Source organism: Equus caballus, chromosome 21, assembly GCF_041296265.1.
Source record: "Equus caballus isolate H_3958 breed thoroughbred chromosome 21, TB-T2T, whole genome shotgun sequence".
In the NCBI taxonomy this organism is placed as follows: Eukaryota; Metazoa; Chordata; class Mammalia; order Perissodactyla; family Equidae; genus Equus; species Equus caballus.
The window spans coordinates 39,388,859-39,414,632 of NC_091704.1; the positions used below are offsets into that span (position 1 = coordinate 39,388,859).

General features: G+C 39.6%; 1 protein-coding gene across 1 annotated transcript in view; it reads left to right on the top strand.

The window, feature by feature from the left end:
• Positions 1-25,774, top strand: part of OXCT1 (3-oxoacid CoA-transferase 1) — a 129,219-nt gene that overhangs the window by 3,231 nt on the left and 100,214 nt on the right. The window contains 5 exon segments of the mRNA NM_001309306.1: positions 6,997-7,105; positions 8,193-8,283; positions 16,849-16,984; positions 19,702-19,851; positions 23,970-24,076. Of these exon segments, the coding sequence (NP_001296235.1) occupies positions 6,997-7,105; positions 8,193-8,283; positions 16,849-16,984; positions 19,702-19,851; positions 23,970-24,076 (593 nt within the window).

The following is a 25,774-nucleotide window of genomic DNA, read 5'->3' on the forward strand; positions in this document are numbered from 1 at the left end:
CCTTTACTCGTGCAGCTCCCCCTTTCTGGATTCCCCATCCTCAGTAATACTCTGACTCTTGACGAACTCTTCAAGCTTTCTGATGTACTAGGCAGAGTGTGTCTCTCCTTCATCTGTGATCCTTTAGATGTTTCTCCACTGTTGGAACAAAACATGTATGTTCCCTCGAAAACAAAGTATGCCGCTGCTGTAGAGAATTGCCTAGTGTCAGCAACTCCATGTGAGCTCCTTGTGATTTATTCATGTCATAAGTACGTAATTGGCAGTGGTTAGTCAAGGTGAACATTCCACTTCTGGTAGACACTGGTCCAGTGCTGGACAGCTAAAGCATTTTAACACTCGTCACCACCTTCTCTTGGCGGTGATGCCATACTCTTGCAAGTCTGCGTGTGTATCCACCTGCCTTTACTGCCTTTTCCTTCTAACATGCCTTTTACTTCTCTTCATCTCTCTCCATGTGGCCTCTCCTCCTCACTTCTGTCTATCAAAGTTTGATACTGAAGTGGGCAATGTCAACCTTTCTGTGTCCTGATTTATTTAACTGTTTAAGATGACCAGGTAAATATCACCTGGGTGTACAGTTCCATATCATTAAGATAAGATTTATTTAAAGATAAAAAAGCAGTATGCCTTGTGGATTTTCCCTGAAAGATTTTCAAAATAAAGTACATTTTCATTAAGTTCCGGAGTGTCGAATGACAGGAAAAAGAAATTTAAGTGGAAGAAATAGAAGTGGTTAAAAAGGAAGGAAATTTTGGATTGGGAAGTCATGAGATAAAATTTTGGCTCAACAGTGGAATCAGACCTCAAAGCTTAAGTGTAAGAATTTGAAGTGGCGGACAAGGGTGAAGATGGAGAGGATATTAAACGGAGAAGTAGATTAAATAGAAAAGGTTTTGCACTGTAAGAATTTTGATTATTTCTTACAGTTCAGTTCTGAATCATTATCATTTCTTTCCCCCAATAGTAGTAGCAGAAACTACTGGCAGCACTAAAATGGAATTTTGCAGAAGGTAGGAGAGTGGATAAACAAAGTGAAATACACGATGTGAAGGTAAAGGAAGACCTCAGTGAAAAAATGATCCGCAGAATAAGTAGATGTTGAAGCTGTACAGTTCATTACTCTTCATTCTTTTAGGTAACTTCTGCAAATTTGAAGGTTATTTGTTTATTTTTGTAGCAGATGATGCTTGGGTCTTTTTACATCATTGTTTTAGTATTTAAAATACATTAGAAGACAGAGGTCAATTTAGGAGCATTTTAGAGCTCTGCTTTGAATTCGGTTATTGAAGGAAGAAAGGTAAGATGTTATTAGAGACACACTTTTCTGCCTCCCTGCCTAATCTTAGAAGGTGTGGGTGGCCATTCCTTGACTCCCAGAGGCAGGGAGTGTGGGGAGAGAAAGCGGGCAATATCTGGAGGAAGCAGATCAGAGAACAGACCCAAAGGCTTTCTCTGGGGTGCTGCCTCCCAGGCTCTGGGCAGCAATCTGGGCTGTAGGCCTTGAAGATGTGCAGTCAACATTGTGGTGCAGCTGGCCTCAACTGTCCTGCTTCCTCTTTGCCCCATCGCCTGTGTTCATACTGCTGAATTGCTCAAAAATATTTGAATACTTGGACTGACAAACTTGATTGCAAGTAAAATAAATAGGATAAAGTAATCTTTCAGCTAGGACCCATTTTTTCAAAACCCTCAACAAAGTTTGCATGGACTAATTTGGTACAGTCTGAGCCATGTTAAGAAAAGTTCTTTGTGAAATCAGGAATATGTGCATGTGCATGTATGTTGGGTAGAGTGAGGAGGTTAAAAATGAAAACTAAATTCCAGTAGATGACAAGTTAATCTTACTGCCCTGGTGGGGAATGGAGAAAAGGCTGCATTCCCCAAAGGAAGGTAACATCCCCTGGTGGCCTCTGTAGTCCAGGCACAGGGCCAAGTGCTTCTGCATGCATCGTTATTTAATCCTTGTTATATCCCTAGGAAATAAGGATCATACTTCTGTAAATTTAGAATCAATCCCTCTCCCCCACCCTCTGAAAAGGAGACTCAGAATTTAAATAATTTTCTCATGTTCATACTGTCTATGAATAAGAGGCATAAACTGCAAGAGAAGCAAAAGTATATTTGGCATCTCAAGAATTTCAATTTGGGGAGCCCACATTCAGGGAGAAACCCAAATAATGTTCCACTAGGGAGTAAAAATCAGGGTCTTTTAAAGACAAAGAAGGGAGGTTGTATTACAAAGAATTTTAACTGGAGTTGGAGGCAGAGAGCTAATCTTTCAACCCATTGACTGACAGTTGATTCTGTCTTCAGAAAGTCCACTGTCCTCAGTGTTTGTGATCAGGATGTCCCTTCTCCTGTCAACTTCTCAAACAATTGTTTGTAAAACAATTGCTGTTTTGGCCCAGTCCCGAGGTTTGGTCCAGCCCAAGGTTCAGGAGACCAAGGCAGTTCCTCTGGAAAGGTAGCTCCAACTCCATTTTAAAATGGTTCCACTATAGTCAATTTTGACAATACAATTGTGACTGAACTGGGATTTGAAGCAAGGTTATTTTTGACCCCAATATTACTGGAGTGTGGCCCATTATGCCACTCTGTTGGTTTCTCAGCCAATAGATATCAAATGTCAGTATAACAAATAGATAATAAATGTCAACATTTATTGTTAACTGATTGTATGAAAAATGAAAAAACCAGAGTTGAGTGCCTGTAAGTTATCTTGAGCCCTTCTCACATTCTCTGGAAACATGAATGACTTTTATTGCTTTTAACTTTTGGTCATGTGGATAAATGTGAAACACGTAAGTCTTTTCTAAAGTACTTGTGAGGTAATTTTTCTGAGTATAGGGCAAGCATCTCATTAATTTCTGACTGTTTGTAATGAAGACACTAATTATGAGCTGAAAGAAAAGAATGGAATTCCTTGACAAGGCTGTATTTAATATGCTTTTGTTTTTCCTTAATGGTAAAAAGCCTCTCTTGGTCTGTAGGAGAAGTGAGTTTTCTTCTGACTTCCTCTCTCTAGGATTCGTGTTTCTGAGTCCATGGATGAATAGTTCAGGCAGCCTCACCCCCTCAGACTACTTAGGTGTAGATAAATTCTTTCATTGTTTTCCTCCTGCCACTAAGGCCCTGACTCTTCACCCCTAAGTGGAGATAATGATTGTAGAGTTCTTCATGATAAAATGGGATACTCATAAAGATATGTTGTATATGAATAAGGAAATTGAAGTGGAATACAGTTGAGGGCTTTTAAACAATGCAGAGAGAAGCATATTGTGGTAGAAGGACTCTGATGGGAAGTCATCCTGGGCTCTGGTCTTGCTTTAACATAGTTTGGGTAAATTACAAGATCTTGCCAAGCTGCAGAAACATGACCTGTAAAATGAGTTGATTGTATTTGATATATGTGTATTTTTCTCTTTTCTCTTTAGGAGGTATCCTTGTCATTGCACAGAAATGGGGTGCTCCTACCAGATGCACATAAACAAGTCAATTACTTATGGCATCAGCTTTTGGGAGAGAAATCAGCTTTATTCTGTGAGATCAATCTGCAGGGAGACAGGGGGTGTGTGCCCTCAGATCTTTCTCCTCAATTCAGGATTTGGGGTGAAATTTAAGAGGTTAGGGAGACCAGGCTGGCACACGGAAATGCTAATGGGGCAGGTTTTGATTGGTGGGTTTCTAGCATTTATGGTAAGGTTCTAAACATTTATGATAAGGTTCTAAACATTTATGATGAGTTTTTAGACATTTATGATGGGGTTTTAAACCTTAAGGTGGGAAAGGAATTTGAATACCAGATCTTCCTGAATGATGGACCCCATGCTCCTGATAAGAGTCCCACTTTTTTTTTTTTTTAAATATTATGAGCTCTACAATTTTTTTTTCTTTTAAAGATTGGCACCTGAGCTAACAACTGTTGCCAGTCTTCCTCTTTTCTTTTTCTTTTTTTCTGCTTTTTCTCCCCAAGTCCCCCCAGTGTATAGTTGTATATTTTAGTTGTGGGTCAGGAGTCCCACTTTTAAGTCCCAGTCACGTCTCAGTCCTTAGGTTCTGTGGGGAGGAGAATCTTTAGTTCCACAGTCACTTCTGGTCAAGATTTCTTCTTCTGCACATGCTCTGGTTACATGACTTTGCAAATTTTCTGAAAGGCAATTCTTAATCACTCTGTTGATTAGCTAGGGTCGGTTGAACTGCTCTTGGAGGGCCCACAATTACATCCTCAACTTTATTTTACAGTGTGTCCATTGGCCTATTTATTCCGGCTGTCAAACTTAATGTCCAGGATTGAAAATATGTTTGTGTGTGTATGTGTATGTTTAAAACAGAATCCAACAACTCTTTTCTACTTGAGGATAGGAAAGAGAAGACAGGTCTTAGTGGCTCAAGCCCTTTCCTTTCTATCTCTACCTCCACTTATTTCCCTGTTTTTTGGCGGTATCCAGGGTATACCGCCCTCCTTACTTGACCTTGCCCAAGGTTGGAATTGAAAGGGACAAAAGTCATCTGTGTGACCTCTACCTTTGCAAATCTCATTTGACTTTCAGTATAGTTTTCTTAAATAGGCTTCTGTACTAATTGACACTTTTTATGAGAGGAGTTTTTAGAGGAAGAAAAGAATGATAGAAACTCATTTGAGTTAATATCTTGACCCCCTCAGGATGTCTCTCTGGGAGACTCACAGGCAGTGGGTGTGAGCCTAGAACAATTACAGACTCCTTATGGTGGCAGCACACAGGGAGTCAGGTGTCATCCTCTCTACTCCCTCTCTTTTTATGTTGAATATGTGATGAGAATAAAGGAGAGGTGATGTTGAGTATGAGTGATTGATTGCAACACGATCGACTTTCTAATTTTTTCCTGTCTGTGTTATAGATGAAATATAAAGAGGGAAACAGTTTAAAACTGATCCTGAATGCTCACTTAGATAATGTGATTTGCACTAAATAGTACACTGTGGTGATTCTAGCCATGCCTCCCTTGTAAATAATAGTTTGCTGCTTTTCTACAACATCCATAAATGCCAAGCCCCATAGTTGGATGTCTTTGTGTGCTATTCTTTTTTAATTTTTTTTGTGAGGAAGATTCACCCTGAGCTAACATCCATTGCTAATCCTCCTCTTATTTTTGCATAAGGAAGATTAGTCCCAAGCTAACATCCATGGCAGTCTTCCTCCAATTTGTATGTGGGGTGCCTCTACGGCATGGCTGATGAGTGGAATAGGTCCACACCTGGGATCCTAACCTGTGAACCCGAACCGCTGAAACAGAGCATGCAGAACCTTAACCACTCGGCCACAGGGCCAGCCCCTGTGTGCTGTTCTTTACATGTCCCTTTAGGAGGCATTCTCTGTCACTCAAATGTATCAAGGGCCCCACTATGTAGTATTTTTAGTATTGGTCATGCTGTCCTTAATTTTCCCAAGAGCAGCAGTTATGTCTTACTACTTACTAGATTGGAGTAAATAGCATGGTGGTTGTCACATAGTAGGATCTTGGTAAATATTTGTTGATTGAATGGGAAGTTAGGTTACTGTAAGAAATTGATTCTTGATGAGACCATTATTGGAGATTCGAGTCCCAGTATATGGGCTATCTACTTTCACTCTTGGGTGGTTACAAATAACACAGAATTTTCCCTTATATAATAGAAGCTGTGGATCACAAGAGCATTTCAGTGATAGTCTGGGGATGGAGTATGTCCATCCTACTCTTAAGATGAACTACTTATAGCCCTACCCTTTTGAAGAGGAGATAGTGAAATTATCCTTGTGTATATAAAAATTGAAGAAACTGCTATTCAGTCACTTGATGTCGGGATACATTCTGAGAAATGTGTCCTTCGGGGATTTTGTCATTGTGTGAACATCATAGAGTGTACTGAAGGGGAGCAAAATTTACCACCCCAAAATGTGTCCCTTTAACATGAGTGTTAATTTAGGCTGATTATTTTTATTTTGTTTGTTTATTTATTTATTTGTTTATTTATTCTTTAAAGATTGGCCCCTGGGCTAACATCTGTTGCCAATCTTCTTTTTCTTTTCCTTCTTCTTCTTCTCCTCAAAGCCCCCCAGTACATAGTTGTATATTCTAGCTGTCAGTCCTTCTGGTTGTGCTATCTGGGACGCCGCCTCAGCATGGCCTGATGAGCAATGCCAGCTCCGCGACCCGGATCCAAACCAGCGAAACCCTGGGTCGCTGAAGTGGAGCCCATGAACTTAACCACTCAGCCATGGGGCTGGCCTCTAGGCTGATTATTTTTAAGAAACAAAAGACTCAAAGTTTTTCTCTAAGGCTGATTATTTTTAAGAAACAAAAGATTCAAGTTTTTCTTGTTACTTCCTCCTTGACTGCCTAAAAGAATTCAGATAAAAAAACCTGTCTTGGGAAGCAAGCTATCCCCTTAGCATAACATGAACGAGATATGAGATGGTGGACAGAGAGGAACCTAGAAAAGCTTGTTTGTTGAGCTCCCCTCTGTGTTCTTCTGTTTCTGTGTGGCCAAACCCTTGTTTACCAAAGGTTTGCTCCTTTTCACCTACCTGTGAATTGCCTTCCTTTCCTTGAAGTCCCAGACTCTCTTTACTCCCAATATCTTCTTTTGTCTTTAGCTGAGGATTGTATTTAAGGTGAAGGGTTCAGCTATTTCGGCAAGTTACTCTGTTTTCCTGGATTTCTTTCATGTATACATGTTCTTAATCTTTTGTTTGTTTTTCTCCTGTTATTCTGTCTCATATCAATTTAATTCTTAGACCAGCCAGAAGAACCTAGAAGGTAGAGGAAAATTTCATCCTCCCCTACAGTACTTACACAAACCTCGATGGTATAACCTACTACACACCTAGACTGTATGGTCCTAATCTTATGGGACCACCATCGTATGTGCAGTCCATTGTTGACAAAAACGTTGTTATGCAGCACGTGACTGTACATGTAAAGACATATCTCCAAATGATTATTCACTTAAAAATTTTTTTTTTAATGTTTTAGGGATGTGTTTGCTACTTTTCAACCAGCACACGTCACCATACCAAATTTTATACCGATCCAGTGGAAGCCGTAAAAGACATCCCTGATGGAGCAACGGTACTGGTTGGTGGTGAGTAATAGTATTGTTTTCCTTTTTATGGTAACATCCTTATGTTTTTAGCAAAGCAGGGAAATCATAGTGGCAATGCTATGTAGATTAGAAATGTGAATTATTTTATTACTTAGTTGTTATTTATTCATTATTTTATTTTTATTTATTTATTTATTACATATTTTATTATCTATTATTTTTATTACAGTGTCCCTTTTCTGGAAGTTTAGCAAAGTGCAGCACTTTATAATTTACTTTTTTTCCTCTTGTGTTTCTTTTTCTGTTATTTTGAAGGGCTGAAGCTTCGAATGGTGATGTCTTATTAGTAGCTTTGAAAAACCCCTAGATCCTTGGGAATCTGTTTGCCTTAAAACGTTTGCACTGATCTCATCAGCCCTCACCTAGCCACTCCTTTTATTCCTCCTTTTTTATGAGATAGAGACCAGAAAGCATCTATCTGTTATGGAGCCCCCAAGTTCTCTTGCTCCTTTCTGTTTGGAATGTCTTTTAGAACCGCTGTCTCACGCTCCTTAAACTTGCTGCCTGATTTTTATAAATTTCTTTGGATTTCTAGGCCTTGGTCCCAGGAATAAGGCTTATTTTTAGGGCTGCTCTTCATTCATTCATTCAAATGATCAGTCATTGAATGTCCAGTTTAAGCCTGATACTATTTGAGATTTGCGGAAGATGTAAAGAAATAAAAGTCGTTGGCCTAGGCTTCCAATTCTGCAAAATTGACTCAGGCATATAAAACACGTTTGAAAAAGTGACTGTATAAAGGTTGAATTATAAAGTGGGGCAATAATAGCTATGTAGTTAAGTGCAAGAAGAACAGTGTATAGCCATATTAACATATTGCACTTGGCTTTACACTTATGAATTGAGGGCTTGGCAGTGATGTCTGGTGCCATATAATGGTGTGAAACATTTGATATGGCTATGTGGCCGTTTATTAAGTTGCTAAGATATATCTGTGTGTTTTGCTTCATAGGTCTAATAATGTGTCTTGTATTTTTTCTTTCTTATTAAAAAGAATAATATACACATGTCCCTGAAAGAACATTATCATTTTCACAAATTATTTTATCTTTTTGGCTTATTACAGGTTTTGGTTTATGTGGAATTCCAGAGAACCTTATAGGAGCTTTACTAAAGACTGGAGTAAAAGGATTAACTGCAGTTAGCAACAATGCAGGGTAAGTGTGCATCTTTAAAAGAGTTGGCTTGAAAGAAATGACAATTTCCCATAATATGTAAACAAAGTCTATCAATGAAATGAAAATTTTCCTCATATACGTGAGCAATATGCTTAAGCATCAAAAGATTGTGCTTAACAAGCTCAAGAGTGTATTCAAATATTTTTGGTATCAGTCTTAATAATCATAAGTAAAGTGGACTTGAATAATTTTATATCTTAATATGATGTACTTTTATTTTTCTAAATTTCAAATATATTGTTAAAGTTAAAATATATGTTTTCAAATTGAATCTTACATGTTAGATTCCTTTATGTTGTGTGTTATTACAGGTCATTATTGTTAAAGGAAGATGGACATCAATTTGAAATCTGTTTCAAGTTCTTTCTTTTGGTTCTGGCATTACTCTAGATAATATATAGGAAATGCCATTAACCATTAAAAATTTTGCTGGTCTTGTTAGAAGGAGGAGGATATGGAGCCAGTGCTTAAGACAGTAGGATTGCATGTCAAAATGGTCAGCAATAAGCCATAACATTTTAATAATGGCATGCACATTAAGATACTTTTAGTTATGAGAAAAAGCTGCTTTTATACAAAATGGTATAATATCAGCTCTCTTTCAATGATGAAAGACTATAAAGTCTTAAAAAGTTAAAATTAACTAAATTGACAGTTTAGCCTATTATTGTAAATGCAATTTAGAATAAATAGTAGATTATTTAGGAAACAAAACTGAACTTATCCTTGTGCTCATGTTTTCTTTGCTGGGTTTATTTATGCTATTATTTTCATCTGGAAGGCCCTCCCATCTCTTCTCTGCATATCCACGTCTTTCCCATCTTTCAGGATTTGACTCAGGTTACATATTCTCAAAGAAGCCTTGTCCAATTAAAGTTCTCTAACCTTCATGGATCTTGCCCTCTCCTGAATTCCTTTGGAGACTTTTAGCTTTTCTTTGTATGCTGAATTGTATTTGTGCTCTTCGATGTATATTACAGGCTGATCCTGTTACTTACACTAGTTTGCTCTTCCCTGCTGTGCTCAGCCTGTGAGTCTGAGACTCACCGAGTGTTGGAGCTGGACGGGATTGTAGAGATCATCTGTTCCTGTTCCCTCACTTAATAGAGGAAACTTGTCTGTAAATAGAGAAGTAACTTGGTCATGATCACTTGATATTTCTTAAACACATCTCATGCCCTTAGAGCTGACTTTATATTGAAAAAATACTTTTGAGTGTCAGTGCTTTGTTTGGTTTCCCAGATAGCTCAGCGCTTACAAGAGCTGGTGGAGACCAACATAAATTCTTGATGCAGAGTAGGTACTGATAACGTACTTCATTGGACACAAAGAAGGCACTTTGCCCACCCTCATTGGTAGTTGATTCTCCTAATTAGGGTGTTTAAATCCTAGGGGTCTACAGGAATGAGGGCTTTGTTTTGGCTATTAGAATGGATGACTGAGGAAAACTTAGCATTGCTTCATTGGAAAACCAGTGACATGGTTTGAATCATTGGGTAGATGGAGAGAACTTGGAATTAGAAGTAATAACTAGTTTCTCATTTAGAAAACACCTCTTTTTATGGAAAGATCTGCTTGATTGGAAGTCTTTCCAAACCTCAGGACTCCTGATTGATGTTTTTGTTTTGTTTGTTTATTTTTAATAATCAGTAAGACCTGTTGCAATGAGTTGCCACTTACCTTGGTATGGAGTATTAACTGTTAGTCTTTTAGTCTCAATAAGATAAACTCTCCCTTAGGATGACTCAGATGAATTAATACTTTGATATTGATTGATTAGAAAGGTAGGAAAAATTGAGAATGTGCCTTTCATTGATTTTTGGAAGACTTTAACATATGAGTTATGAGCCTGTGAACCAAAAGTTTCACAATAAACTGTACATCAACCAGTTAAATCACAGAGCCAAGGGAAGAATAGGTATGTTATATTAGTCCTCTCATTTCCTCCTGACAAGATTATTTTAGATTACAGTCCTTGAAGGTGGGATTTAGAAAACTCCAAGGGCAGCCCCACTTAGATGTGGAAGCCTAATCAGTACTATCTGGGAATATGTATGTACCTGTGCTGGTGATTACAATACCATTACTTGTATATAGTACTAGTCAATAGGGGTTCTGTGAGGCCTTGATGAGCAGTTTCTCACTCTAAATAAAATTTCTGATTCTACACCAGTGGTTTTGAACCAGGAGATAAAGGGAAGTGGCCCCTTTTGCTGTGCCCTCTTTCTTATTTGTTGGGGACACTGCAGCTCTGAAGGGCTCTCAAGGGCTCTGAAGGGCTCAACAGAGAGATCTAGGCCACCTTGGCTGATGATAAACATTCCCCCAAGATTTGGTTATTTTGTCTGGGAGGGGCTAACCACTTCCTGGGATGCGCACTTGAACTTCTCTTCTCACCTCATGGGAGATTTCACTTATCCCATACAACCATGTCGTAAATTAACCTTATATCCAAATACAGCCTTTTATTTTCTTTTGTTACTCTTGATATGATCAGAGTAAATATAAATTTTGTAATTGAGATTTAGGTATGCATAAAATCAGAGTACGCAAGAGAAATACTGTTTGGTAAATGGTTGCAACTTCATTTTTATTAGTGTTTTATTTTGACAAGAATTGCCAATTAATGAGATTTTAGAAAAGTGTGAAATTTCAGATTCAGAAAATGAGAGATATTTGCAGAACATTGATGTCTTCCATGAAAGATCTTTTTGCCTTACATTAATATATATCTTTAATGAATTCTTGGCTTTAGACTTCCTTTCACCACTAAATTGTTTGAAACCTGAGTTTCTTGTGCTGCAGGAAAAAGGTCAAATCTCTCTCTTGTTAAGTATGCTAGAAAAATGTTGGCTACTAAAGGGAAGCAAGATAATCTCTTTGAAAGTTCATCAGAATTATCTTTAAAATCAAAGAGCTGCAAGATGCTTTAGTACACACATTTCTCTGTTAGAAATGGTATGTTCCTCATTTGCAAATGATCATATATGTCTTTCTTTTCTCTTTCTATTGTGAGTAAGGGCCTAGCCTTATTCATTTTTGTATCAGTGTATACACAGTAGATAAGGGATACATGTTTATTGAATTTGTGAATTGGAAAGTATGCAGCAAGAAAGACACTCTTATTAAAAACTATGTAACAGCATTTTCTGAGGCATAAACCCTAACTTTGTACCTGGTCAGGTGGTAGCCTGTACTGAGCATTGTCTCCACTGCTTGGTTGCCATGCCAGGTTGCTAGTCCAGAAACAAAGCAAAGGCCAAATGCACATGGTTTCCAGAGCCAAGGTCAACAAATACAGAGAGGTCATCTCCAAGCAGAGCCAAGTTCAAATGTGTAATGGCTTGAAAAGCCAACAGAGATCCATGGAAGAGTAATTAGAAAAATTGCCAAGTCAATGAATGACCAAGCGTATTCTGGCTTATGGCATGGACCTGTGTGCTTGGAAGGAGTTTCACATATTTAAAACTACAGAACGCAAATGGGCTATATCCACCTTCATGGATTATTTTATTGTTATGACTTTATTTGGACAGGGCTCCAGAGGATATCAATGGTGCTTTCAAAGTGGGTAATTGAGGAGAGTTTACCAAATGGACTCATGGTCAGGACTGAGGGAAAGCAACATGAGTATTGAAGAACCCTGGAGTTAGTGAAAGAGTTTAGCTGGTCCCACCAGCTTGAGGCCTCATGGGGTGAGAGGAGGGAGCTGTTAGGACCTGGAGGAAAGCTTTATGGAGAGGGCCATCCAGGGTCCTGCTGCTCGGCAGGGGGAGAGCCAGGGGAATACCAATCCTGTCATCACTGTCCTCTCACCCCCAATCCTCCTGATGGTGCCTGCCATTGGTTGGACCCAATGGCCAGTAAGCCCCTGCACTCATTCTACCAGGTCAGCCATCCTAGGCAGAGGGCAGGCTGGAGATGGGAGAATGGATTTGGAGGGGCAGACAGAAAATATCCAGAATAAGGACTCAATGATTTTCATTTTTGTCAGAGAAGAAACAGTGAGGAAGGAGATAGTGAAATCGAGCAATAAATTCATTGGACAAATGATCAGTTGTTTCTCAGGTACCCTCTGTGTGCTGCATATGCTTCCAGGTGCTCAGGGACAACAGTGAGCAAAGCAGACCAGGTTCCTGCCTTTGTGGACCCTGCATTGCAGTGGGGAGAGACAGAAAAATAAATTTTCCAATATGTGAGAGATTACAGTGCTGTGGAAAAAAGAAAAAGAGCAAGAAAGGGGGATTGGGAGGGTGAAAGTTGAGGGGCAGTTTCAGTATAAAATGGGGTGATCAGGGCAGGACTCATTGAGGTGAAAGTTGAGCAGAGACTTGAAGGAAGTGGGAAATGAGCCGTGCAGATATCTGGGGGAAGTTTCCAAGACAGGAAAAGACCAGTGCAAAGGCCCCCCTGGTTGTATACCTGGTGTGTCTGAGGGACAGTAAGGAGGCCAGCAGAGGTAGAGAAGTGAGCTGAAAGGAGCTGGGAGGAGTGGGATAGGGACGTGAAGTGCGTCCCATCTCAGGGCCTTGCGGGCCACTCTAGACACCTTTGCTTTTTACTCTGAATACGTGAATGCCATTGAAGGGTTTTGAGCAGAGCAGTGACATGACCTGACATTTTCTTTTACCCTTACGTTTTTGGCTGTCATTTTGTGAGTAGAGTGTAGAAGGCAGAGGTAGAAGCAGAGGAGTGTGTGCAGTATCCCAGCAAGAGGTGGTGCAGGTCACGGAGGAGGGAGTGAGAAGTGGTCCGATTCTGGATCGAGTTTAAAGGTAGAGTCAGGATTTCCCAACAGAATTGATGTGGAGTGTAAGAGAGAAGTCAAAGATGACCCCATTAGTTTACTGAGCATCTATAAGGATGGGGCTGCCATCAGGTGACAGGGAAGGCTGCAGGTGGCAGTGAGTTGGGGGGAATAGAATTGTTAACCTGAAAAACTGAGGGCTTAATGAGGCATTAAGTAGGACTAGGTGAAACAGAAAAACAATAAAAACCAACAAAAACAGAAAGCATTGTGTGTATGAAAGTGCGGGCAAGAGCCCGAGTCCTAGAGACAATCTGTAGTGATGTGGAGCCCTCTAGTGGACAATTGTATTATTAATCTTCAGGGAATTCTCGCTGTATCTCAAAAGTACAGTCTTGAAAATACTTACGTTATTTAGGCTTAAGATTTCTTTTGAACAAGTAAGAATAAATCATGTAGCTATTTCTTTTATGCCCATGGTGGTGGGAAATGTTATAAGGTTCAGTATTGGAAGGCTGGGACCATAAAGCCAGTTTAGTAGCAGGATGACAGTTACCTGTTACCTGGACTGCTTTGAGGTAATCACTGTCAGGCCAGGCTAGGGAGGTTAGAGGCTTGGAAATGGTACATTCTGAGACCTAGGAAAGAGTCACTTGAGTGAGAATGGCCACTTGTGGGCGTGAAGAGTATGAGGATGGAGAGTGTAGTGAAGATGAGAGAAAAGGAGGTTGTTAGGAGAAATGTCAGTGGTTTGTCACGTAAGGCACCATACTCACCCCCTTTCCAGGTCAAACAAGTGGATGTCACCAGTGATCGTTAGACTAATTCTCACCTGCCCATTATTCTGCTATATTCCCTTGCCAAAGCCTGACTTCTGGACTGGGTCTGCATCTATGTCAGGATGGACAACAAGTCTTAAGAATTATTTCCTCCAAATATCCCTCAATTTGTCCCTTCTTCTCCATTGCCATTGCCACTGCCTTAATTCAAACCCTCATCATTGCTTGTTTGGACCATTTCAAGCCTCTTAACTGATGTCCCTTCCTTTCATCTCTGAAGCTCTCCAATTAATTGTGTACCCTGTTATTTTCTGCTTAAAATTATTCACAGGGTCTCCCATATCCTTCAAGATGAAATCCTGATTTCTTGATATGGCTTAGTAAGCAGATCACAACCTGTCCTGCTTTCTACCTCTCCTGCCTCGCTGCTGCTTTTAGTCCCTATTCCAGTCACACTCAACCTGAGGCTGTTACACCATTTTACACCTTTGCAAAGCTGCCCGTCTGCCTCTTTCCCTCGTCACTTCCACATCTATGCGCTACTCTCGGAGACTTTTTTTTCTCGAAAGTTTGTTCAGGTATCATCTTCTGTAAGCCCTTTTCTGCCCTCTTTCTCCTCTCTTAACTTTTGGGTTTTCGATCTTCAGTGTTCTCATCACACTTCATGCAGACTTCTCTTAGTACATCTCTCCCTCTGTTGAAGTGATGTTTCCATGTTTTTTTCTTGATAACTCAGAGCTACCCATGGCCCAGGACCTGACATACCAGCCCTGGGGTAGAGTAAGGACTCAATAAAGGATTGTTGGATGAATGAACCATGTAGATAACACAGCTCCCTGCGGAGGAGTCGTCAGAGCATTAAAGGAATGGGAGGGAGATCATAAGTGAAGACCTCTGTTTCTGGGAGGCACTCTGGCCTTAACCATTACATTTCTATCTTTTAAAAAACTTTATTGAAGTATTATACAGAGTAACACAGAAAAGTGAACAAATCATAGGTGTACAATTTGGTGGATATTTACAGGCTGCACACCCGTGTAACCAACACCCAGATAAAGATACGGAACACGACTCATACCCCAGAAAGCCCCCCTCACGCTCCTTCCAGTCACTGTTCTCCTCTCCCGCTACCAGGGTTAACCACTGTGCCGGCTTCTGGTCTTATGCATTAGTTTCGTCTGACTTTGAACTTCCTATAAAAGGAATAATTCAGTACATACTTTTTGTGTTTCTTTTGTTAAACATTTTTGTTTGCAAGAGTCATCTGTTGTTGCAAAGATCATTCATTCTACTTGCCATATAGTATTCTATTGTGTGGCTACACCACAATTTCTTTGTCTCTTCTACTTTTGAGGGATATTTGGGAGGCACAAGTTTTTGGCTATAGTGAGTAATGCTACTATGCATATTCTTGTATGTATCTTTTGGTGAATAGAAGTATGCATTCCTATTGGGTATAGACTGAGGAGTGGAATTGCTGATTTAGTGTATGCATTTAATAGATATGGCTAGTAGCATTTAATAGATATGGCTAATAGTTTTTCAAACCTGGTTGTATCAATTTACGTTCCACTCAACACATATGAGAATTCTGGTCATTGCCAGCCAGAATGTTGGCAACCAGATTGTTGGCAATCCTTGTCAACACTTGGTAGTTCCTTCTTTTTTACTTAGCTATTCTTTCATGTTTGTAGTGATGTCTCATTGTGGTTTTCACCATATTTCTTTTCTTTCTTTGTTTTTGAGGAAGATTGGCCCTGAGCTAACATCTGTTGCCAATCCCCCTCTTTTTGCTTGAGGAAGATTGTCCCTGAGCTAACGTCTGTGCCCATCTTCCTCTACTTTTTGTATGTGGGATGCCACCACAGTGTGGCTTGAAGAGCAGTATGTAGGTCTGCGTTTGGGATCCGAACCTGCGAACCACAGGCCACTGAAGTGGAGCACACGAACTTAACTCCTACACCACTGGACCGGCCCCTCACCATATTTCTTTTAAAAATAGTTTGATAGCTTAAGTTCAAGTATTCTTTGTTATCTTAGAAATGTTTTTTTTTTAATCTAGTTGGTTAAAGTATTTTTGAAACTTTTGAGTGGGAGAGAGGGATGAGGTGACTAAAAGTGGAAAAGTACTCATTTAATTATTAATCTGTCTTGTCACATTGACTTTACTTGAAATCCTAGGTGTATTTTGCTTTGAAAAAGAATAGAAATAAATAAGAAAGGCACTAACATGAGCACCTTTACCTAAGGAAAAAAGCCAACACTACATGTACCATTTCTAAGAATAAATTGAACTCCAACTTTGGTAGAGATATTACACTATATTATATACAACTTAACAGACACAGCGTTATTCTTGCTACCTATAATCTTTTCACTGGTTTGCAATTCATTTCCTGATTTTTTTTGTTGTCATTAAAAATGTTTCAGTGTGTAAATCTTCTTGAGCAAAATATCTATGATATAGGGAAAATGTTCATAGTTATTTATAATTTGGGTCCATATTTCAAGAGGATGCTGTTCTCTCTTTTAAATGTGAGAATGCCCTTCCCACCTTTTTAGGACAGAAAGTTTCTCCATCCCAACCTTCCTTTGGGGTCAGTGCAGGCTAGGAGAGTGGCATTGCCATTGCATTTATGTAGCCTCTGAAGCCGAGGGCAGGAACCAGTCCATCTCTTCGCTCATCTTCTAATTCAGAATCACTTTGGAGAATTGGAGAGAATGAAAGGAGCAGGGTAGGATCGTGGGTTTGAATCCTGGCTGTGTCACTTACTGCCCAAGGTCTTGGAAGCAATGACTGAAACATTTTGAGATTTAGTTTCCTCAACGGTAAAATAAGAAAAGCATCGTCACCGTGCAAGGCTCTTTGGGTGGTGGAGGCTGAGGGAGAATGTGGGTTAGATGCCTAGGAGAGGGGATTTCTCTAAATTAATAAAATTTGACATTTGTGAGTGTTAGCAATATTAGTGTGCTCTCAGATGTTCCTTTGACTGTAAGCTGCCTTCGCGTCCCTTCCAGGGTTGACAACTTTGGCTTGGGCCTTTTACTTCGATCCAAGCAGATAAAACGCATGGTCTCTTCGTACGTGGGAGAAAATGCAGAATTTGAACGGCAGTACTTAGCTGGTGAGTTAGAAGTAGAGCTGACACCTCAGGTAAGAACATTTCTCTGCTTTTCTTTTACAATACTAACTTATTTTAAAATTTACATTCCCCTCTGCCCCCTAGAAATTTCTTTGTGCAAGGGAGGTAAGGCAGGGACGATACTATTTTGCCAAAAAAAGGAATTTTGTTGGGTAGGTCACACCTTCTGATTGCTGAGGACTAATATTTTCTGTTGGTGTGCACTGAAAAATGAGGTATTTCTAGTAAAAATATCCAGGCTGCAAGATAAATTTTTAAGTTTGACCCTATAATGTAATAATGTATATTCCTCTAGAAGCCTGCAAAGGGACTTACTGAAATGTTTGACAATTGTTCTAAAAGTCAGTTCCTACAAATCATCGAGTTAGAAATTTGTGAGTCATCTGGTCTTGCTGAGACATCTCAGGAGAGTGACGCCCATGGGGAGTGAGACTGGCTCCATCATAGAGTAAGAGCTGGGCTCAGAGACCAGGTCTCCAGGGAACTGGCGCCATTACAAAGTGAGCAATTACTGCACTTAACCTAGCAAGTTTCCACTCATTTCATACACCATCTCCTAAGTGAGTGAAGAGTTTCTCATAGAGGAAAGTTTTTGAAACCATTTGAGTAAAACAAGGATCTACAGGTTGTCTGCGTTGGTCTTCCATTTTGACATGGTCTCTGCAACTGGACCCACTTTCGTCAACAGAAAATATTACCTCTGACTTCACCAAATTGGTAATAATGTAATATAGCAGAATTAAAAAAATCCAGTAATTAAATCACAGCATACTCTTGGCTGGAGAGAGCATGCATAGGGGAGCAGTTCCTTCTACCCGAGGCTTCACTGTGTTGCAGTCACACCTGATCCCTCTGCAGTGTTGGCACTGTGCTTATCATAACATCGTACTGTGCTTGGTATTTATCCAATTTTCATTTAAAATTTTTTGAAGATAACAAAAGGTGTACTTTCTTAGTCTACTTGTGCTACTATAACAAAATACCACAGACTAGGTGGCTTAGACTACAGAAATTCATTTCTGTCTGCTCTGGTGGCTGGGACGTACAAGATCAAGGTGAAGGCGGATTTGGTTCTTGGTAGAGGGAAGGAGGGATAGAGAGAGAAAGTGAGTGCGCATGCGTGAAAGTGAGTACCCTGGGTTCTCTCATTATAAGGACACTAACCCTATGGGATCAGGGCCATACCTTTATGACCTCATTTAACCTTAGTGACTTCCAGGAAACCTTATCGCCAAATACAGTCACATTGGGAGTTAGGCTTCCACATGAATTTTGGGAGGACACAGTTCAATCCATAGCATATACTTTTCCTCTTCACATTATAGGTTGAGATACCTTATCCTTCCAGTTGTGGAGCTATTGAAAATTAACTTTTGAATTGCCTTTTATACCTTTTCCCCTTATTTTGTCAGAGGGCATATATATGGGAGAGGAACTTCCTTATTACTTCTTTTATACTCTTTCTTTAAACTGAAAGAGGTCGGTGTCCCCTCCCCATCTTAGTGGCACAGAATAAACAGTGGCTCTGGCAACTTGTTTTACAGCCTGAGAGCCGGGGAAGAAGTGTTGATGAAGTGTAGGGACCAGGACTCCCTTTGGGGGTTGGATGTGGGGGGCTTGTTGGTACCTGCACACGGTCTGTCTGTAGAAATAGTCTACTTTCATGCCCTTGCCCAGTTGGACAGAGAGAAGGAGGAAAGTATTCAGGGAGGGTGGACTTTTAAAAAAGATTTGAATTTAGTTTGAGTTTCAGTTTAGTGTTCAAAGGTCCCAATCAAAAAATAAAATTGTTTTTGGGTTGGGACAATATTAACACACTACCATTAATACCTAAACCAATTCTTATTGCTGATTAACTGGTCAGTTATCTAGTATGAATATGAGGTAGCTAGACCGTAACAGTAGGTTTCAGTGTTAGGAAGGGTGTCAGGAAATGTTCAGAGCCAGAGTTATTCTCCTCTGAGAAGACTAGGTGGACAGGCAGTTGGGGGTGGGAGAGACCTAGGGAAATGAGGTTTGAAATCACTGGTACCCAGGAGTGAGATGAAGGTGATCAAGAGAAGACACAAAGAAACTTTGCATACAGCTGTTTCTACTCTGGAACAAAATTTGAAATATTCTGGGCTTTAAAAAACCAATTTACCTATATGTTGTACTCTTTGCCTAATTTTGGATTTTTCCTTAGGTAATGCAGTAGAAAAAATACTAAGGAGAATGGTTTAGAATAAATTATAAATACATTTTGAAAATTTTACATTATTATTATATAATAACGACTTATTGTTATTAATGATATGATTCAGGCCATACCTACATATAGGACAGTAAAATACAAGATTGAAATTAGATGTTTTTTAAATATATGCAGTTAAAGTTGCATACTTCAGATTTCAAAATTGGTTTGAAAATATTACAAATAGACTGATGTAGAATATGATGTCAAGAAAACAGTGGGAGACATTGGAAGCTAGAAGCGTGGTTATACAAATAAGCAGTTACAATTTGAATGTGGATTAAGACCAGAGAGGTTGTGGTCTAGAGAGGCAGTAGTTGTTTTAAGTGAATCTTCTAGCATACGGCATTGGTGAAATACACAGGATACAGCACTAGGTACTGTTTAGAATGACAAGCCTCTAGAGAGTAGGAACCACGTCTGTGAATGTTTCTGTGTCCACATACAGAGTGTGCTTCATGAACTCTTTATGGGGTGTTGGCTGCTCACTTCTAGGGCACACTTGCAGAGAGGATTCGTGCAGGTGGGGCTGGCGTTCCTGCGTTTTACACCAGCACAGGGTATGGGACCCTGGTGCAAGAAGGAGGGTCACCTATCAAATACAACACAGATGGCAGCATTGCCATTGCCAGCAAGCCAAGAGAGGTAAGGAGCACTCGCATCCGGGTAACACCGGGTGCCTCTTTCGGCACAGGATTCCAGGTGGACTCATTGGGTAAATAAGTATAGAATCCTTTTTGCCTGAGAACAAACACTGTCGTTCATTTATGTAAATATGCTAGATGAAATTTCTATCTAAAGCTGAACATCTGCTAATAATTAAACCACATAAAAAGAGCAGAATAAATAAAGGAGAAGAAAAGAAACTATAGTCCATATCAGATGTGTGAGTCAAGATTAGTTTTGTGGTAGGTTTTAACACATTTAGGAGCATTTATAATTGCCGATCATGTTTAAGTGGAAAATAGAGTAGATTTATGATATATATGGTATTAAACTCTTCCTGCTCAGGCCCCTTATGAATGTAACTAGAGGAAAAGAAGCCAAGGAAACCGCAAGTTTGTCTACAATCTTGAAAAGCAGGGGCCAGTTGTAATTATACAATGAAATAGAGAGAGAGTTCATATTGTCTCCTTTATCCTTCCTTTTGACTGCTGGACACGCTTGAGCTTTAGACTGAATAACTTAGTTTTCTTTGAAGTGCCGATGAGATGGGCCCCTTTATACTGGGTAACTTCACTCACGTAGTAGAAAAGAATAGAACTCTAGATATAGATATTTGAGTTACTCAGATTTGAGCCAGTTTTAAAAATTACACAGGCCAATCTTTCATTACTGTATTTTTAGTTCCGCCTCTTCCTGCACAGGTTGCAGAAATGCAGAGCTTAGCTCTAAGGATGAGAAAACTTAGTGAATCAGGGGCTGTCTTATCACCTTGCTGCTTATAGGGATGTTAGCTCTGCAACTTGTGTTTTGAGGGAAGATAAAAGGTCATTTGAACGTGTCCCCTGCTGTTCAGTGTTCATCCCCCACCGTGTCCTCCATCTGGAGCTTTGCCTTTCTGCTTGGAGTGACCTATATTGACTCAAAGCTTTTATTAACATTTTTTATATTCTATATACTTTCTTAACTTCCTGATTAGGTTTAAAAAGTTTTTGACAAAGTAAAAGACAGGAGCCTAATTATTAAAGTGGATCTCAGTATTATAGATCAAGATGTTCAGAAAAATTGGAAGAGCTTATTAGAAGTTATAGCATTAACTCACCTTAGGAAAGCCTAGGATGGACTAGCATCTGTCCTGAATTTCTGGATTCATTCTGCCTGGAGTCAGGTACATGAATTTAGTGGGTTTGTAATTTTGTCTGAATCCCCTAGGAATACAACAGATAATTTCTTGAAACAGCTCTCGTTAGCTCTTTGTTTCCCCTGTCTATGGTAGGAAGAAGAAGTGGGTGAATTCCTTAATTCAGTGATGTTAATTGAGGTCATACTCTTTGCCAGGCACTGGTCTAAGTACCATGGAAAAAGGGAAGATCTAGACCAAGTCCCCTTGCTAGTGGTGGAACTCACAATTAGCAAGCACATGATGTCACTACTGAAAGTGCCGTGAAGAAAAATCAAGCTGGGTAAAGGCAGAGAGGTGGTGTTCCAGACTGAGTCATGGAAAACCTCTCTGAAGAGGTGACATTTAGTGGGGACCTGAATAAAATAGGAGAATAACCCTGGTGAAGATCATAGGTTGTGCTCTAGACAGAAGAAAGAGGGACAGGGTCTTGAGGCGCCTTTGCCCTGTGTGTGGAACAGCAGGGCAGTGAGACCGGAACAGAGCAGATGAGGCAGAGAGCCATAGGATTGGAGGTTGAAGCGAGGCAGGAGCCGGATCACGTGAGTTTGGATTTGACTGAGAGGTGAGAGGCCAACAGAGTTTTGAACAGAGGTGAGAGAGTGATGTGATCCGAGTTCCATTTTGGAAGATTCACTGTGGCTCTTGGGAGGTGAATTTTTGGTAGGGGGCCAAGAGCTGAAGCAGCAAGAGAGATTAAGAGGGTGTTGTATTAATCCAGGTGGGAGTGGAAGGTGACTTAGACTAAGGTGGTAAGAGTAGAATTTGTGAGAAATGGTTGGAATGGCGATATATGTTGATAGTAGAGCCAACAGGATTTACTGATGTCTTGGTTGTAGGGTGTAAAAAAGGATAAGAATCAAGCATGCTGTTTATTGAGATGGGCAAAGCATGGGGGTAAAGAGAGAGCTCTGTCTGGGATGGTGCATCTGAGACGTCCATTAGCCTCCAAGAGGAGGTGCTCAGGAGGCTCCAGCTTGGGGGCAGTTTAGAGCTGGGACAGGAATTTTGGAGGCATCAGCATTCAGTATTTAAATCTGTGAGACTAAATGAGCGGCTAGGGCTGGGGGGTAGCTGGAGAACACTGCCCGCATTTAAAGGTTGGGAAGAGGAGAAGGAGCAGACAGGATGGGAAAGAGTGTCTAATAGCTAGTGAAGAGGAAGCCCAGGGGACTCTGGTGATTGGAAAGACAAGGGGAATTTTACAAAAGAGGAGGAAGGGATCAACTGTGTCAAAGAGTGTGAAGAGGTCCATTTACAGGCCTGGGAATTGACCATTGGGTTTGGAAACATGGAGGTCACCAGTGACCTTAAAGAGGGATTTTTCTGGAGTAGAGGGAGTGAGAATCTGACTGCAGTGGATTCAAGAAAGGACTGAAAGATGAGTAAGTGGGGACCATGAAATACACAACTCTTTCAAGTGAATATAATAGCCAGTTTGAAAAAACCAGTTCCTTCTCTATTTTTACATTTTAGAATAGGTAACACATAGCAACAGCTGATATGTAGACCCAACAGGAAATTATATAATTGGAATAGAAAAAACTGCCAATTTCTTGATTTTGCCCTGGGTTAGTATATATTTAGCCTGGTTTTCTAGATCTGTATGTAAAATACCAAACTATCATCATTGGTATTCACCGTAATGACTTTGGAATACATAAGACTCTTTGAAAAAAACTTTGTATATTGATGTACGGCTTATAAATATCTTTCATATAATTTGTCTAAGTTCATATTAATAAGATCTTCATTTATCCCCATTTATTTAGAGAATCCTAATGATTCTCTAAATTCATTAATCTTTTAAGCGGGAAAGTTGAATAAGGTCTTTTATGAAGCCGATCTTTAAGAAAGGATTTCTGTTTTAAACCGCAGTGAAGAAAAGTAAGTGTACCAAAACTCTCTACTGAGGCTTTCTATTGAATGCATGCAATTTGTCCACTAGAGGGTGCAGTAGGAAGGAGAATGGAGCTCTGTTTTCAAACGACTCTCAGACTCTCATCCTGGGTAGTGATGGAGCGTGGCAAGTGATGTTGTTTCCTTTCTTCTGTTTCAATTCCCAGAGATGAATCCCCAAGAAGAAAAAGAACATAATGCCATAGCATAGTTTTGCTTTATGCACCACTCCCTCCGCAAATTTGTAGGAGAATTAAAAGATAATAAATATACAAAATTCAATAGCATTCCGTTAGAACAGTAATGACAGAAAAGGAGGTATAATAGAATAAAATATAACATTTATAGTAGCATCAGAAGTCCCTATGAATAAACCTAAAACAATATACAAAGCTTTTATGGGGAAAATTATAAAACTATTGAAGGAGGTAAAAGAAGACTTCAAAAAAATGTAGGCATGTATTATGCTCGTGGTGGGGCAATATATGGCTTGCCAGTTCTCTCCAAATTAATCTACAAATTGTAGGAATCCCAATTAAAATCTCAATGGATTATGGATTAATTAGAATTATGGATTAATTAGGAGAGATGACTGGATTTTTATAACTATTTTAGGTACAAAAACAACACATTGCCCATTTCATGCAACTTATATATATATTTTTTGGGGGGATAGAGGGAAAGAGGGACTATTTTTCCTGTTCAATTCATAACCTATACATGCAAATTATAAAATGAATACTAACACACACAGTCTGTGCCTCAGGCATATAGAACTTTTGGTTCCTCAAATTTACCAAGCTCTCTTTTGTCACTGAGCCTTTGCATATGCTGTTCCCTTGGTTCCCCCTTTGACCACTTTGACTAAATCCTAGTTGCCTTCCACTACTCATCCTTGAGGTCTCAGCTTAGATTCTTCTCCCCTGAGCTCGTATCCTCTTCTCTGCCTCAATTTGAGCACACAGCGAAACCTAACAAGACCTGTGCAAATTGCTGACAGTGCCTTCCTTGTCTCCTGCAGGTGAGAGAGTTTAATGGTCAAAATTTTATTTTGGAGGAAGCAATTACAGGGGATTTTGCTTTGGTGAAAGCCTGGAAGGCAGACCGAGCTGGAAACGTCATTTTCAGGTAGTGTGATGGTTTTAAAAAATATTAACATAATGCCTTTCGGCAACTTTCTATTTCCTAAATTGTGATTATAAAATGGGTATCTTTGTGTGTGTGCTATTTAAAAATTCATTTAAAAAATGACTTGAATTCAAATGCACCCACATGTCTGTGTATATGTGTCTGTGTGCAGGGCTGCTGCTGTGTGGGCTCGCCTGTATAGTGTGCCTGTGGGAGTCTGTTCTGATGGGCTGGTGTCCACATTGCTCTGCTTCTTGAATATTTGAATCGATATACCCTTGTATATAGTCACATACAAATTATTTTTTCCTTGTGTATTTTAGTCACCAAGACCAGTTATAGTGTGGAGATGTGCTTAGAAAACATGACAAAACCACATAATTATATTTAATTTTGATATTGTAATTTATGTGCATTGTCTTAAAATGTCTAAGTTACTTGGCTATGCTGGAAAGATATTGCTAATCATCTTTTAGATCAGTTCTTTTCCAGTTCTATGAGTGTCTACTAGGAAATGCTTCTAAAGACTCTATCTGAAAAGTTGACTAACCTTAATAATGCTAAACTTTCGTTCTCATTATCTGGATAGCCACAGGTGTTAAGCCATAGGCTTAATAGATTTCAAGATCTTTTGATATCCTAAGCATACTAAAGACCAAGTATTTAGTACCTTGGACTTAGAGATTATATAGTTGTTTTCTTAAAATTATGCCACCTTTGAATATACGTATAAAAGTTTCCCCAAATATTTAGTTTTGGAGACACCTGTTAGATTACAGAAGTCATTTTCTTTCTTATAATATTGCCATTTGCTCCTTTTAGTTAGTGATTTTTATCTTTACCAAATGCAGCTTTGGTACAATCACAATTAAATTCTCAGTGACCACGCTCATGTTGTTTCTATCCATTTCTGAAGAACTTATACAATATTAATACCATATTTGATTTCTTGAATTCAGCCAGTTTTTGAAATTACAACTAATTTTGGCAATTGCAGAAGGCGTTTTGCGTCTTGTCTACCTTATTTAACAACTTGGTGTAACATTTGCCAAGTTTAGTTGCTTTTTCAGAAAGATCAATGCAGTTGTATAGTAGCAAATAGAAATGAATTATTTAAAATATTTCCACGAGTTTAGCCTGTGCCCCGCTCCCTGGCTCTGGTACTTCAAGACTGCACAGAGCTGTTCCGAGCACAGACTGTGCCTGTGGTGTATGCTCAGTAATCTTTGAGCTTTGATGTGAAATCAGAGCGTTCATCACCAATGGTCAAGTGACCTAGATTCTTAAGATATTGACTTCTAGGACCACCTTCATGTTTGGTGGGACAACTGGTACAGAGGTCTGTGTATGCCGCTGTTAATCTGGGAGAGCCCTGTACGCCCCTACCTCTGGCCACACTGCCCTTGGAGCTTTTGATGCTGAATGTCTGGTAGAATCCAACACAACAACTTGTGAAACTACACAAGGACTCCTCTCTCAAGGACATACCTGTCCTTGAATCCGAGTGAAATAAACCTTAGTGGCCTAAAAGACCAGTAAAACAGCTGTGACTTGTTTCCCTTTACCAGAGAAATTTTTCTATCAACTTGACCCTCTCAGAAACAAAAATACATTTAAGTTTTTATGGTTAGAGGAAGTATATTGATTTAGGAACTTGGGAATGCAAAGCCATCGGCAAAATTGGCACCTTCTTGAAAT